Raw genomic sequence first — 16,712 nt, 5'->3', positions numbered from 1 at the left:
CTCCTGTTCTTTCTTTCCTTTTAAAGTTTTAACCTGAAGTGTTCAGAGTGAGAACATATCCAAGATGACAAAGCATGCTATATGCATCAACACACTTCGTTTTTTACTCATCACATTTTTTAAAAAATTGACATTTAGCTTGCTTCAAATCTCAGCATTTGTGAATGGGTGAGCTTACAATAGTGGGACCTAATCCTAAAAAAAAACAAAATACAACAAAGCAAAAAAAAAAAAACAAAAAAAAATCTTACCTCTCTGAAAGATTTTTTTTTATCATGTTGGCTTTCTGACCTGTGACGGAGTTAAGACGCACATACTACTAGATGAGATGCCTTTGTTGACAAGGAGGATGTGAATGCTCTCTTATGGGATTCATAACCTAACTAAACATTATTTGGTGCTAAGTGTTTTTTTTCACTGGATGGAGAGAAAAAAAAAAGATCTGCTCTTATATTATCCGTTTATTTATGTGTGCTATGTACAGGTCTTTACAATTGCTTCCTGAAAGGCTGTTTCACTTCCAACGATTAGACAGACTGAGTAATGCGTTTGTTGTTTTTATTTTCCTTTCGCTTTTATTAGATTGGCACTTGGCTTGGTCTCTTGTCAGCATGTGTGTGATGGTCATGTGTTCTACTGCAGCCTATTTTTTTTGTTTGCCCGGTCTGTCTCTGCAGAGGCTCAGTCAAGACAAATCCATCAGGGTCTTACAACGCAGGAAAAACAGTGCCACGTCTTTTCTCTGCTGGAGACCTGACAAAACAAGAAAAAAGTATGTCAACACAAACCTGAATTCGCACCATGAAGCTTCATTAACTGTACTGAAGCTTGGTTAAGTTGAAAGCAACGCTCCCTCTCCTGGACTGATATTGCCTGTTATGGAAAGCAGCAGTTGACATACTATGGGTCATCACTGTGTTTTAAAGGGAGAAATTCAGGGTAAATCAACCCATCGAACTGTTTTTGTTTTTTTTTGTTTTTGTTTTTGTATGATCTGGTGCTTAATACTAGCTGAGCAAGGCATAGAAACCAACTTAGTAGCATATGCCTAACTAAGCACCATTTGGTTACTGTTAGGTGTGTAAATAATAATCAATTTGAATCAATGCATCGATCCTACAGCCCACGATTCAATTAATCGATTCCTCCACAACAGAATTGATTAATCGGTATCATTTAATGCTTTTTGTAATTATTGCACTCATTTTGTGATGCATTTTATTTTTCTCATGCAGTAATAATAATACTGACCATAATTAAGATGCCCCTCAAATGACATCCATGCAGATATTTCAGCTATTGCTGTTTTATTTAAGATTTCACACAAAAATATGAACCTTTGATTTGAATCGAAATTAATTGAATCGTAGAGCATTCTTAATGATGCACTGTGTAAAATATGGCCAGAGTAGGTTGCAACTACGCTGATTATTGAATCTGTGCAGCCTATTGCTAAATTTGTTTTTTTTTGTGAATATTTAATAAATAATAAACCAATATTTACTAGCATGACCAAAGTACAGTAAGTTTTGCAGCTAAAAATGTCTATTTCTGGAAATTCAAAATAACGGACCATGGAGAAGATCCCTTTTTCATGTATGAAAAGTGCAATTTTCCCAGTCATAATTAATACTTAGAATTCGATGGTGGTGGTAAATATTTGTTAACACATTGACTCCCAAGCCACGTAAAAATACGTTTTTGCCTCCCATGCGTTGGCTCCCAAAACGTAAAATTATGTTTTACGTGTTTTTAATGGATTCTGAATCTACACATTCTAATGCACATTCTGTGTGTTTTTTGTAATAATGTGATGAACAGAATTGACATAGATCATGAACACACCTTCAAAGTCAAAACCCCTAAGAAGTCAGGATCTGGATATTTCATCATCTGTGCATTTGATTAAACACAGTATTTGAGTTTTATTATAGCGAATCAAACCACTTCCTGATGACGTCACGTCACGTCTCAAGTTACTTCCTAGAGAATCAAAACATGTCCTGTCAGTGCCTTGCTAGCTAGCCTATTCCTAAACATATGATGGAAGGATAAAGAGATTTGCTGTCATCAAGATAGGTGTAAAATGGAAGCTTGTAATGAAAAACAGCATGCAACAGCAGGAAGTAAGCTAATTTTGGGTGAGTACTTTGGCACGTCTACTTTTATCTACAGAACGAAAACTGACAGTCAAGTGTCATTAGCTACGTAGCTAGCATTTCAGATGATGTGGCTCTGAACAATAGCCTGACCAGGTGATTTTTGCATCGATATAGTTTACTTGGAAGCTACTGGAGTTGTTCTTCGGCGTGAAAATGCATTTAAACCCGCAATTTAAAAACTCGGAGAGTCAAAGAGCACACCCGTGACAAAAAAGCCTTTTTCTCTGTTCAAACGCTATTTCTATCTAAACCAAGGCTCGCTTAGAGATGAATAACTTCGGAATGGCATACGCTAGGAACAAACCGTAAAAACATACAGACAGTTGAGATTGTGGGCTTTCGAACAAGCCCTGACATGTGTCTGTAGGTTTAAGACAACATATTTGGTGGCTGTTCAAAAAATGACAAATAATGATGAAATTGGCTGGGAGTCTACAGCTAAAATTCCAAAAAACGGCTGGTATTCAATGGGTTAAGAAGGTAAATTTGTGAATGGGCAGCATGAATTCTGGAAATGATCTACTAAAAATATTACACAGTGCACCTTTAAGTATCGAAAAATATTCAAACCATTAGCCTAAAATGTGTTACATCGAATCGCCATGAAGGGTGTGATTTACACCCCTAGTTAGGTGCTGTTTCCACGTAGCTGGATATTTTTATATGTGGATTTTTTTTCCTCCTGGTTGCATTGGTTTTGCATTGGTTTTAGCCTTCCGTTTCCACATAGCAGATATTTAAAATCCAGGTATAAAAAGCAGGAGAAGGGGGCGCTGTGGCGCAGCTCGCTAAGCCCCCCCACCTTTGGGCTTGCATGCCCACCCTCGGGGACCCCAGTTTGAGTCCGGCCAGGGTCATTTCCCAATCCTACCCTGTCTCTCTGCCCCATTCGCTTCCTGTCACCCTCTTCAACTGTCCTGTCAAATAAAGGCATAAAAGACCCTAAAAATATTTAAAATGTTTTTTTTTTTTTTTAAAGCAGGAGAAAAAAATATCCCGTTTAGGGGGCTGAAACGCATTTGTTACATTGGAGGATTTCTTTTTATCCACATGTTGCGTTTACACCTAAACAGGAGAAAAAAATACCCTGCTAAAAATATATCCTGCTACGTGGAAACAGCATCTTAGTGTTAAGGGGTATGCCACTATTTTGGGGCTTAATACAGTTAAAATCGTTGGCTGGGGTTTATAAACGTGGTAAAGTGTCTTATTTTTCATGTAAGCCGTTGTCTTGTTTTAAGACAAGTTAAAAGAGGGAGCATGTCGCTAAGCTAGTGAAAGTCAATGGATCCGTGTAGCATGTAGCAATGCTACATGGATGCATTGACTTTCACTAGCTTAGCGACATACTCCCTCTTTTAACTTGTCTTAAAGCAAGACAACGCTTCACATGCAAAATAAGACACTTTACCACCTTCATAAACCCCAGCCAACGATTTTAACTGTATTAAGCCCCAAAATAGTGGCATATTCCTTTAGTGCATCACAGATGACTGTATGCATCAAGTACACCTTTCTGTTAAATGTTTTTTCACCAACCAAAGGCACTTGGTGACACAAAACAACAGGGCTATCAATTGTATCACACCAGATTTTCGTGTTAACTGGGCATGCAAGGGCTTTTTTAACTAGTACAGAGCTTGGGACAATCATGAGACACCGTGCTGTAAAAAGCACCTGAGGTAAAAGTCCAAATCAGTTTACTTACCCTGGAAAAAAAATTGTGAAGCTACAAATGGCTGGACTACCATCAGTCAAAGGCAGTCTCTTGGCTCCTTCTTACACAGCGTGCCACTTTCTTTTTAAATTCGCCGTGCCTGTCTTCTCTCCATTCTTTCTGCAGTGACAAGAACCACACACAAAAAAACTGATTACAGAGTGCTTCAGTAGCATTCCGCACCCACGTCCATGCAACCCTAGGAAAAAACAATGCCAAAGCTCTTGCTTCCTTTGTGTACACTGGGTGTACAGTCAGAACAAGTCTGAATGTTACTTCTTGCCTGGTGAACCTGGCAAATTTACTTTACAAGCCTTAAACAGACAGGCCAAGGGGCCCCCACCCCCAAAAAATCTATAGCACATTCTGTACAATAATGTACATAAAATAGTGGTAAAATGGGAAAACCATACATGTTTTTACTGGTAGAGGCCAACATAAAGTAGAGAAAGTCAAGATACGATTCCACTTAATGCCATTACCATAATAAAAAGGTGAGAATTAGACTGTCGCCATCAATACTCTTCACATGGATGTGAAACTGTTCCCTGTCAAAACAGTTCTTCAATCGCAAACACAGCCTTCGACTAATTTCGCAATGGTTAATATTAATAACCTTGGTGCCTAAACACTTCTCAACTTTTCAGTGTTTCCCATACATTGAGGAAACTATGGCGGCCCGCCATAGTTTAAATTTGGCCGCCATAGTTTCCGAAAATCGTTTTTTTTTAACGATTTCCGTGTTTGTTAAAAGCGATTTCAATTACGATTTCCTTCGCATGTTCCTCCTGGAGTAAATACATCCTATAGAGAAAACCACAAGTGCTTGAAAGAGAGAGGGATCAAAAGCCTTGTCAAGTTGTTGTAGTTAACTTGGGTTTGGGAGCAATAATTTAAAAAAAACCTTCCGAGAAGGGACAGTTGGGATGAGTTTACTAACACTCCCCAGCCCAGGCTTTGTTTTACAGTTGTAATGAGTTAGGTGACAGGCCTTCATTGACAAGGCAGAGGAGACATCGGGCTGCATATAGAAATGAATGTGTATAATGAATGTGAATATAGACATAAATGTGTAATATGTTGTTCAGCCCTTTTAATGGGAGGAATTTTGAAAAACTGGCCCTGTGACCAGCACCCCTCATGTAGAATGTGTGTGTGGGGAAAAGGCATAGCCTACCCTCTTAGACCATTTTTGTTTATGCGTTAACAATTTCACAGCGATCTTAAATTCTTATCTCTGCTCCTATTTTGTTTTATTATTTTTTTTCATTACATAAACCCCTGCATGTGTATTATGTAGCCTTATGTCTCAAAATATAAATGGCTGAAATGTAGGCGTAGGCCTATAGTTTCTCCATGCGCCAATGTCATACTGTACTCATTGTTTTGCCATTTTGCATTTACACTGCGTGAATACCCCCCCCCCCCCCCCAAAAAAGGCCCGTGAAAAGACCCCCCCCCCCCCCCCGCCCAACAAAAAATTCCCCGCTGCCCCCATAGTTTCCAAAATTTCTGTGGGAAACACTGACTTTTGCTTTCATTGCTCTCGTCCATTGTGTGTGTGTGTGTGTGTTTGTGTGTGTTTTTCTGCGTATAACATTGATGCCAAATCACGTCTACAGAAGCACTTACAGCGGCGTCAACGTTAGCAGGCGAGTCGCCATTGGGGTCTGCGAGCATAGAGATGACGCTGATCATGATGGTCTCTACGGTGTGGATGGGGAGCCAGCGCTCTTCCGGCTTCTCATAGCCGTACTTATCCTCCCCAGGCTCGTGCAAAATAGAAATACAAACATCACCGTTCTTGTCAACTGGAGAAACAGAATTGCGAGCACAGCATTAGAAGAAGAGCAGAGGCGGTTGTGTTTGAAGAGGGCACATTTCAGTGCAAAGAAAATGTGGGCATAGGCATATAGGAATAAAAGGTCTAAGCTTAATACAAAATGTTATTTCAGCGAATACACAGAAACAAAACAGATGTTCATGGGCTATCTTGATATTGAGAAAGATGATTGAATGAGCTCTTACCATTTGGGTGCCATATTTCTGTGATGAATTTCATTTTGGGTGGCCTGAGTGGGTAGTCTTTGGGAAACGTGAGGTGTGCTTTAAACACGCCCCCTTCACTGAAAATGTATCATAACACATTAGCTAGCATGTCAATGCAAAATGAATATATTTAGGCTACATATATAAAATATAATTTGCTGGGGGGGAAATGCTCCATCAAGGACTCATACTTACAACATTGTGTCTGGTGGTCCGATTATTAGAACTTCCCATCTGTAAAGGTCGTTATCGTCTATCAAGCCTGCGGAGAATCCTTCCACTGGGTTCTTATTTAGTTCTGGATGGAGGAATCACAAAATAATCAGTATTACTTTCATGTACAAAGGGGGTTCTGTGAGCTTTTTGTGTGTCAAATGGAACTGTGGCACAACACTTGTTTGGAGGGATTAGAACAAAGTGTTCCAAAACATTGCAGGGAGATGTGCGTAAACCCAATCCAATAACCTTAAAGGAATGCAAACACTGAAAAAAACCTGGTTTAACTTGACAGTAATTAAAGTTTGAAACTGAATATCTGCCTGTGTGCCACTATAAAAGCTTTGCTACATTTTAGCAAGAATCAATTTCACACCCAAAGAGATTTAGTACAGGACAGTCCAGCACAAACAGATAGTGGGGAGGACAGGACTGGCCACACATCATCTACAATATTTGGTTCTTCATACAAAACATATTAATAAAAGAACAGCTGAATCATTGTTACAAGTGGTAATGACTTCAAAAAAACAAATCCACCCAGTTGCAAGTCCATGCCCAAAGTACCAGTAAGGCGTCAGACACACCAAGGCTGAACGGAACGGAGCGAGACGAATGAGGTCTTTCTGCTTAGTTTCGGCCGGTGTGTTCTACTCTGCCTTTCACACTGACAGCGTCGGCGTGCGCGGCCAGTCCTGTTCACCCCAGCCAAAGCTAGCGTGCTACTTTGCCATTCATTTGAATGAGACACCGCCGGTCGCCCGCGTGAAAAATACGCTCAAGTTCTATTTTCCAAATGCAGTGCGGAGTGGAGCCGGCTCCCGCGCCACTGACGCCCGACTACTCCCGGTTGGTGTGTAAGGACAGATATGTTTCCATGTATTTTCACCAACGCCGGTAAAAATCGCTTCTGTCCCGCGACGCTTTACCGCCCTACTGTGTAAACGGCCTAACTAAACTAAGGAAGGAATAAGACACATTGTCAAAATATGATCTAATCATGACATGATAACATGCCCCTTTACAGGATAATTTTTGTGGGAAAATAAAACTGTTCAATAAATTATTAAAGTAAAATTCATTTTCAGATGCTACCTTTCAAATGACCAATATTATACTGGAGTTTAATACAAAATGGTCATGTAGCCTGATATAGTGTCAACTCATAACAAAATATTTATACCTAGAGAAAAAGCAAGGCTGAGGTTTTGCACAATGGTTATTCAATAGTAGCTATCACTTCATCAAAGTCATCAAAGCTGTCTTGCTAAGATTGTCCACACCGGTGTACATGTGCAAAATACAAAGCACTGCCATACTAAGCTTAACTTATAACATCTAGCCTAGTCTCCCCTTATATCAGACTAGTACACACCCATTAATTGTAATTCATTAAATGGGCCGGGGAATGGGGATATTTCAGACAGCGCATGCATAACAATGACGTAGAGACAAAAAGCTTAATCCCAGTGCAAATGTTAGCAGCCAGGCAGTAGCTGCCTTATATAACGGAACATAGCATCATAAAGGTGAAGCCATAGTCGACTCATCAGTCACTATTCTACAGGAGGGGGTAAAAAAAGGCTGCGGCTACTATTATAAAAGACAGAACTGAGTGCACAAGCAGACACTGACAATGACTGACAGCCAGTGGTAAACCTGTAGTAGGCCTACACAATTTCAACTGATTGCTCATCTTTGAGAGGCTATGATGAAAAACTGGTGTAAAATCACAATGCTGAAATAATCTCTGTAAGCTCATACAGTATAAACACGTACAACTTGTGGTTGTAATGACTACAGTGTAATGACCCTTAACAGTCAGGGAAGGAGTCATATTGTATAATGACTCGTGAAAATGTCAACAACGTGTGTCAACAAGGTGTCGAGTTCACCGCTAAGGTTGTTACAGAACTCCCTGAACCCTCTCATGTTCCGTTCTCTCGTCATCTCATCTAATAACCTATATTTACAGACAACTGCCCTTGGACCATGCTGGTTAATGACTGCTCACTTTCTCAGTGTGCAGCCACTTACCACACAGCAGCACCCTTCGCTGGCTGGAGCAGAGCACAGCAGCTAGCCGGAGACCTGATTGGCTAAGGTTTCAGCAGAAATGCTCTAAAAGGACCTTGTGTGTCAAAGAGCAGATTTGCCAGCACAGCTGGGATGCTGGCAGAGGCTGTGTACTCAGGGGTTTGCAAAACACATCATGTGCCAATCAGTGGAAAGCCAAACTCATTTTCAGAGTATACTTGTAAGAGTATTCTTTACTTGAGATGACACACTTTTCACATTACTTTTTATGGCTGCACTAAGCACCAGTTGACATTTTTAAAAGTAACCAAGATTTAGTGTTTACAGTCATGAAGGGTTCTCACAAATGAACTTTGCTGCAGACTAGAGAGAGAGCAAGAGCGAGAGCGAGAATTTGAAGTTTAAAGGTGTACATTTTCCTGTTCTTTTGAGAAAACTTCACTTTCTTTGAGGTTTTGCTCATGTGGTACACACACTGGAGGTTCCACACCGTTTCAAATTGGGGGGCCAGGCGGGCCCTTAGCCAGTTGTTGTAAGGGACCACTGGGGGAGGGAAGTGGGGAATCTGTTTGCAGCCCTGAAACTGGTAAGAAATGCCTATGGCTCAGCTTTCAGACAGCAATTGTGTAAGACCCTGGCATGACCACGTGTTATGTTTCTTACTTATAAGAAAGCGATGTGCACACTGGCGTGCAAACTGATACAATTTATTAAAGTATAAACAGTAACAACATGACTCGGACGTGACCGGTTTCAATGTAGCCGAGTAACTGAATAACTGACAGTAGGTAACATAGCAACAGTATACATTCTGTAAGAGGTTCCGGTAAGTATCGTGAGGGACTATACAATCATATATTAATGCGCATATCAATGCAAGATATTCAGAGTGAATATTACATCCCCCTTCTTTTGAAAGAATCAGGTTCACATTAAATAAATTACTTTTAAATATTACCTCTATGCAATGAATAACTCTTGTTTAAAAATCTGTATTTCTTACTGAAAATATCTGTATATATCATTACAAAGTATTATCAAATACTGGTGGTATCAACGTTCTATGTTATGGCATTAATAAATAAGGTAAATAACTTACTGCGCATAACAAGTATTACACTTAAAAATACCCATGTGCATTTACGGTAACAATTAAATATATTACTCATTAATCACAAGTATCATTGACAGTATACTAAAAGTTCTTTTTTTTCTTTTTTCAGTGTCCATTGCACAGTGTTCAAGTCCTCTCTTGTTCTTCATATCAGTGTGTAATGCAAAGTGTCTTTTTTTTTTTTTTTTTTTCATCAGGGCAGCGTTCGGCGTTCACCCTTTCTTTCTTTCTTTTGTGTGTGCATGCGTGTGTGTCTGGTTGTAAGGGCAGCGTTCGGCGTGCACCCTTGTCGATCACAAGTGAATAGTGTGTATGTGTGTGTGTTTGTGTGTAAGGGCAGCGTTCGGCGTGCACCCTTGTCGATCACAAGTCCAAAACATTTCTGGGCTTGCTGGCTCTTCCGGACCTTGTCTTGTAGACAGTGCAGGCAGGGGCTGTCTCTGCTGTGGTAGGTAACGGGTTGGCTTCTGTGTGCTGTGCAGTGTCTAGTGTATGCTCGTCAGTGTGGGTGTGATGATCTTCCTTGGTGTGCAGGAGATGTCGCCGGTTTCTCCTGTACTCCTGACCTTCAGCAGCACGGATGTGGTAGGAACGATCTGTGTCGGCTGGTCTGATGACTACCGCAGGCTTCCAGTGTCCGTGTTCCTGGAAACGGATGCGTTGACCTTCATGCAGTGGTGGAAGATGCTTGGCCGTTCTGTCGTAGTACTTCTTCTGCTGTTGTTGCTGATGTACTCGTCGACTGTGGACTTGTGCTTGGCTGATGACCTTCGGCTGAAGTTGAGTGTGCGTGGTTGGAATTACTGACCTTAGGCGACGACTCATGAGTAGTTGAGCTGGCGATGCGAGGTTATCCACAGGTGTGTTGCGGTACTCGAGCAGGCTCAAGTAGGGATCTCGCTTGTCAGCTTTGGCCTTGTTCATCAGAGTCTTTGCGATTTGCACTGCTTTCTCAGCGAGGCCATTGCTCTGAGGATAGTGTGGGCTTGTGGTAGTGTGTGTAAACTCCCACGCGCTGGCAAAATCCTCAAACTCCTTGCACTTATACTGCGGGGCGTTGTCGGATATGAGAGTCTCTGGTATTCCATGTCTGGAAAATGTTGCTTTGAGCTTGTGTATGACTGCAGAAGCTGTGGTGGTGGTTAGCTTGTCAAGCTCGAAGTATCTGCTGTGGTAATCCACTGTGATGATGTAGTGGTCGTTGTTCCACATGAACAGATCAGATGCAACGGTTTGCCACGGTCTCTCAGGGATCTTGTGACTCAGCATGGGCTCTTTGGTGTTGGAGCGTCTGTTCTCCAGGCAGATGAGGCACTTCCCGATCATCTCATCGATCTGCTTGCTCATGCCTGGCCAAAACAGAATGTCTCTCGCTCTCTCCTTGCTCTTTTCCATGCCCATGTGGCCAAGATGTATGCGTGACAGCATGTCTGTGCGTAGTGAGAGTGGAATGAGAATTTTCTCACCTTTGAAGATGATGTTGTCAATCTGTGTGAGCTCGTCTCGGTGGTTCCAGAACTCAGCGATGCTTGGAGGGCACCTTCTCCTCTGCTCAGGCCATCCCTCTGCGATTGTTCTTTTCAGTTGTCTGAGCTGTGGATCTTTGTCAGTCTCTGTTTGGATTAGTTTAAGTTTTTCATCACTCACAGGTAAGTTATCATAAAGCAGGTGTACTTGCATGTCCATACCTTCACTCAGGCTGTCATCCTGGTCTTCCAATGACTTTCTGGATAGCGTGTCTGCTACAGGAATGTCTTTGCCTGGCTTGTGGACGATGGTGAAGTCGTACCTCTGCAGCTGTAGGAACATGCGTTGCAGTCTCGGTGGTGCTGCTGCGAGTGGCTTGCGGACGATCGACTCAAGAGGCTTGTGGTCGCTCTCGACGGTGATGTGGTGACCATAAACGTACTGGTGAAAGCGTTTACATCCAAAGAGTATGGCGAAGAGCTCCTTCTCGATCTGAGCGTAGTTGACTTCACACTCAGTGAGGGCTTTCGACGCATATCCGATGGGTTTGCCGTCTTGTAGTAATACTGCACCTAGGCCGTACTTGCTGGCGTCGACTTGCAGTGTGAGTGCTTTGTCGGGATCGAAGTATGTCAACACTGGACCTGGTTCGCGTGTGATGAGGTCTTTGATCTTCTGGAAAGCTGCCTCGTGCTGCGTATCCCAGATGAACTCACTGGACTCTTTCAACAGGTGACGTAGTGGTGCGTTGATGCTCGCAAGTCCTGGAGCAAACTTGGCCAGATAGTTTATCATGCCGAGGATGGTTTCTAGCTCACCTTTGTCTTTCGGCGGCTTCATTTCTCTCACAGCGGCAATTTTGGCAGGGTCTGGCTTCACTCCATCTTTGGTGATGAGGTGACCAAAGTAGCTGACTTCTGTGGCGCAGACGATGCTCTTCTCTGGGTTCAGCTTTACCCCTCGTTCTCGGGAACGTTGCAGCATTGCACGCAGGTTGTTGTCGTGCTCCTGTTTGGTCTTTCCATAGATGAGGATGTCGTCCACTATTGCCATGACGCCCTGTAGGTCCTCGTAGGTCTCATTCACCTTTCTCTGAAATTCATCCTGAGCTGATTTCAGGCCAAAGGGAAGACGGAGGAACCTGTAGCGCCCAAACACTGTGTTGAAAGTGGTCAACAGTGAAGACTCCTCTGTGAGCTTAATAGCCCAGTAGCCTGACTTTGCGTCCATCACACTGAAGTAGCTTGCTCCAGTGAGCCTAGCTGTGATGTCATCTAGTGTTGGTAATGGGTAGTGTGGACGTTTGATTACCTTGTTCAAGTCGCGAGGGTCTAGGCATATCCTCAGCTTGCCTGTGCGGGGTTTTTCTGCTGCTACCATGGAGTTGACCCATTCGGTTGGCTCGGTGACTCTTGTGATGACATTTTGCCTCTCCATGCTCTGTAGCTCCTTCTGTAGGCGATCTCTCAGTGCCACAGGGACGCGCCGTGGTGGATGGACTACAGGCACAGCGTCGGGGTCAATGTGGATGGTGCATTCCCCTGGAAACAGACCTATTCCCTTGAACACATCTGCAAACTCCTCCATTACTGGTTGTTCGGGTTGGTTAGACACAGACAGGATTAGTTCAATCAGTCCAAAATCAAGGCATGCTCTTAAGCCTAACACTGGTGGTGCGTGTGTGTCAACTACATGCAGCTGTAAAGTCATGTGTTTGTCTTTGTACTGACACTTCATGTTGCACTTGCCTCTGACGACGAGCTGTTCACCACCGTACCCATAGAGAGGGCGTGTTGAAGGTTGAAGCACGTCGTGTATTCCCAAGCCATCGAAGACGCGTGTGGGAATGACGTTGGCAGTAGCACCGGTATCCAGCTTGAATTTGACTGTACTTTGTTTTGGTCCGACCAGCAGGCTAGCGAATGCTTGTTCTCTGTCATGAGCGCTGCTTTTCTGTGTCACGGCATCGATAAACAATCCGTTCTCACTGTCTGAATCACTACTCTGTTGTGCTCTGGCTTCACTCACTGTATGTACTTCTTTTCGACTCCTAGAGCGACAAACTTTAGCGAAGTGGTTCCACTTGTTACAGATCTTACACTGTTTTCCTTTTGCCGGGCAGTTCTCTCTATCATGCTGTTTATTTCCACAGGAGCCACACGTCTTGCCTCGGTCTCTGTTGTCATCACGTCTGTGTGCTACACTGTTGCCGTCTCGCGCCCTGTCATGGTGGGGTTTCCAAGCTCCCTTCAACGGCTTCTTGCTAATGGCATGAACTGACTGGTCGCGCGAGTTGCCATTCATTGTTTTAATTTGAACTTGGGCGAGTTCATGAGACCTAGCGATGTCAAGGGCTTTGTCCAGAGTTAACTCCGACCCAACATTCAATAACTTCTCCCGGACTTTAGGGGAGTGTATGCCGAACACAATACGATCACGTATCATTTCATCAGTGTTAGCATAATTACAGTCTTTGGCTAGTAGCCTGAGTTCAGTTACAAACTGTTCGAATGATTCGCTCGCGCCTTGTACTTTCTCGTTGAATTTATAACGGGCGAATATTACGTTGGACTTTGGTGACACATATTCCTCAAAACGAGTATAGTATGTTTCCAGCGACTTACGTTGTGCTGTTGTCAATGTCCAAGTATCGTAGATGTCACGACCCTTTTCTCCGACCCAGAGGAGAAGATAACTGCATCTTTCCTCTTCTTTCAGGGCTCGATATGGTCCAGTAAACATCAAGTCAACATGTAACTTAAACTTTCTCCAAGCTACCGGCAAGTTGTTAGCATCCCAGTCCATCTGTGGCGTTGGTACTCCTGTAGTTTCCATCTTTCGTCGTCTTGTTTCACGTTCTTTACTCTGACACCATGTTATGTTTCTTACTTATAAGAAAGCGATGTGCACACTGGCGTGCAAACTGATACAATTTATTAAAGTATAAACAGTAACAACATGACTCGGACGTGACCGGTTTCAATGTAGCCGAGTAACTGAATAACTGACAGTAGGTAACATAGCAACAGTATACATTCTGTAAGAGGTTCCGGTAAGTATCGTGAGGGACTATACAATCATATATTAATGCGCATATCAATGCAAGATATTCAGAGTGAATATTACACCACGTTTAATCTAAACTGACAGATCTGAAACAAAAAGCAAACATGGGAGCCACATAGCAAATCTGAAGTGTTAGTAAGTGCAACTAATAGCTAAATGTTAACCTTCCCATAAACACCAATTGAGCACACCTGAGAGAGAAATGAAGTCTAAATTGTTGTCCCTCTTCATAACCACGCCGAAATACAATTCTACTTTAGAGCAGATAAAAAAAACCCACCCTATTATTGTGTAAATGCAATTTCTCATCAAATGTGTCCAACAAGTTTATTGAAAAAAAAACTGAGGGACCAAAATCTATCTAGACCGAATTGCACATGATTAAACAAATGACAGCCAAAGATGAGGCATTCCAAATTTTATGAAACAAAAAGCATAGATCTACAACTCAGAGTTGGACAGGGAACAATAGTGAACACAAATGGCACGACAGCCCACGTTGATGGTGCCTTGCAAACCAGCTAAACAAACGGAGTTTGGATTTCCTCCCTACAACGTAGTTTAGACACTCGATGGAACAGGTATAGATGGCTTGTGAAGAAGCAGTGGAGTTGCACCGCTACCGTGCAGATAGCAAATCACATCAATGCAAAACTTTATCAGTGGCTCTCACAGAGGGTGAACTCAATAGTCACTTTACGTATGACGTTGGCCAACATTGCTTGACAGCTCATGGCTAGCAAGTGTTGACGTTGGCTAGCAATCGCTAGCTACAGGATTTGGTTGAAGCTAGCAAAACTGTCATTGCTGTTGCTACATACAGGCTCGGTAGCTGTGGATGATTCAGGTATTTAAGAAAGGAAATTGTAACCACGACTCTGGCAGCACCAGGACCATACCCATGTCAACACGATAGGGAAAAATACTACTTCAAAAGCAGTCATACGCTGGCCATATATGTCATTATGACAACCCTTCATAATATTACTCAAGGCATCAGCCGGCTAAGTTAGCTAAAACAAACTTCGGCGGTAACGCTACAATGTAAAACACCAACGTAGCGTTTTAGATCCTTGATTAAATCAACCTTAAGGGGTGCCGGATATGTGACATGATCTTAAAAACATATAGGCAGTACACGTAATTACTGCGAAACGTTAAATCCAACGATGTATGAATTGTTGATTTTCTATGCAGTGCATTGTTTACAAGCAAAACAAAGGGATATAGAAAGTGGGCCAGCGATGAGTTAGCCAGTCAGTACAATTTGCTATGAGTTTCCCTATCTAGCTGGCTAACAAGTTATCATGCTAACCACTTGCTAACAGTTGCAAAAATAGATACAAACAATTTTAGCAGGCTAGCTTATCATCAGCAGGCTAACAGTCGTTTGTTTCTTTACCAGCTAGCTAAACTAATAATAGCCGAAATCGCTAGCTGACCAAGAGCTGTAGTAGAATTACCTGCCAGCTGTCTCCTAAGTAACAGCGACGACTGGGTTTCCGTCATTGTTTTACACACTACTGTTGAGAAAATAAGGTCTGCTTCACGAAGAAATCAGTAATATTCAATTTTAAACGCTAGTGTCTGTCTGTCTGTACTAGTCCGTTTTACTCAACATTCTGTTCGACTTTGAGCATGCGCTTAAAATTCAACGACACCATGCGAACTAGTTGCTCGAGGGCACCAAGTAGCGTTTAAATGGTGCAATTGCTGAAGTGCAGGACAGGTCCCCTGAAACAGGTGGCTTCATGCATGTCTTGTCAAATAGTTCTAAAGAATTACTGACATGTCTGTTTTAAATGATCAATTTCTTAGTCAAATATACAGACACACCTTTTTGCAGATCATCTTAACCAGTTCACAGGGATATATCTCACATTTTGGAAGCGTTTCAAATCCCCTTCAAAATGCAATGTTCAGTATTGAGCCTACATCACATCATACACACAAGGATAGGCCTTTATTGGTCATGCACAGTGATTGAAGTGGAAAAAAAGAAGTGCAGGAACCCTATTATATCATCCAAAAAGAAGTGAAGAAACCCTCGCCACTTATAAAATGTGACGCACAAGATTAGTGCAGGAACTGTGATGATGAAATTTAAGAGGTGGGGGAACTGAGTTACCCTCAGTTCCCCCCACTTCAAGCACTGGTCATGCATACAGCACTTTCATGTGCTCATCCATAATCTATATAGATTCTCCACACACAAAGATTTCACACAATGGAATTCAGGAGTGTGGTATCTGCAGGGACGCCGACAGCTTTGGCCAGGACCAGGACAGATTCACCTGACAGGGCCCCCCAGCCCAATAATGTGATGAGGACCAAAGTCTGGGCCCCCTCTCTCCCTTGGTCTGGGACAAATGTCCCCCTTGTCTCTCCCCGTCAGCACCCGGGTGTATGGTTGGCAGCAGGATGACATGGAATGCTTCAACCAGGTAAATCAAATTCTTTAGATCATAATATGTATGTCTACTTCCAGAGTCATGCTCCCAATTTTGCCACTTACAGGATACAATAATAGCCGTTGAACATCTAATGGGTTTTTTTTAAGTGTCTGGCAAACCTTTGACTTTGTCCTTCTCATAGGCCTACAGGCCAGATAATGTGAGAGGAAACCTGCGGCCAGGGCTGTTGTAGCTTTGGTCAGGCCCAGAAGGAAGTCGTATAAAAGGCTCACCCACACAATGTAATGAGGACCCAGCTTTGGGGGGCCCTCTCTTTTTTTACATTCCTGCTTGGTTGTAACAATTGGTTATTTGAGTGACTGTTGCCATTCAGCTCAAACCAGTCTGGCCATTCTCCTCTGATCTCTAGCATCAACAAGGTATTTTCACCCACAGAACTGATGGTCACTGGATTTTTTTTTCTTTTTCAG

General features: G+C 42.6%; 2 protein-coding genes across 2 annotated transcripts in view; both read right to left on the bottom strand.

Moving 5' to 3' along the window:
- ankfy1 (ankyrin repeat and FYVE domain containing 1) overlaps nt 1-628 on the bottom strand; it is a 21,444-nt gene extending 20,816 nt beyond the window's left edge. Inside the window, exon 1 of the mRNA XM_063202233.1 lies at nt 591-628. Coding sequence (XP_063058303.1) covers nt 591-628 — 38 coding nt within the window. The remainder of the gene's footprint in view (nt 1-590) is intronic.
- ube2g1a (ubiquitin-conjugating enzyme E2G 1a (UBC7 homolog, yeast)) lies at nt 350-15,494 on the bottom strand. The gene is made up of 6 exons (XM_063203530.1): nt 15,292-15,494; nt 6,124-6,226; nt 5,908-6,005; nt 5,512-5,690; nt 3,871-3,999; nt 350-753 (listed from the first exon to the last, which is right to left on the bottom strand). The coding sequence occupies exons 1-5, from the start codon at nt 15,335-15,337 to the stop codon at nt 3,913-3,915; spliced, it is 513 nt and encodes a 170-aa protein (XP_063059600.1). The 5' UTR covers nt 15,338-15,494; the 3' UTR covers nt 350-753; nt 3,871-3,912.
- Between the last annotated feature and the right edge of the window lie 1,218 nt (nt 15,495-16,712).

Source organism: Engraulis encrasicolus, chromosome 7 (genome assembly GCF_034702125.1).
Source record: "Engraulis encrasicolus isolate BLACKSEA-1 chromosome 7, IST_EnEncr_1.0, whole genome shotgun sequence".
Lineage (NCBI taxonomy): Eukaryota > Metazoa > Chordata > Actinopteri > Clupeiformes > Engraulidae > Engraulis > Engraulis encrasicolus.
The sequence above is the reverse complement of the archived record's forward strand: the minus strand, read 5'-3'. Positions and strand labels throughout refer to the sequence as shown.

What these genes read in the sequence shown, in the direction of transcription:
- ube2g1a (XM_063203530.1), bottom strand. Translation starts at nt 15,337, where the DNA reads ATGACGGAAACCCAGTCGTCGCTGTTACTTAGGAGACAGCTGGCAG. An exon ending in AGAAATATGGCACCCAAATG is followed by an intron (nt 5,691 to 5,907) that starts GTAAGAGCTCAT and finishes CTGTTTCTCCAG; the next exon opens with TTGACAAGAACGGTGATGTT. An exon ending in CTGCTAACGTTGACGCCGCT is followed by an intron (nt 4,000 to 5,511) that starts GTAAGTGCTTCT and finishes TTGTCACTGCAG; the next exon opens with AAAGAATGGAGAGAAGACAG.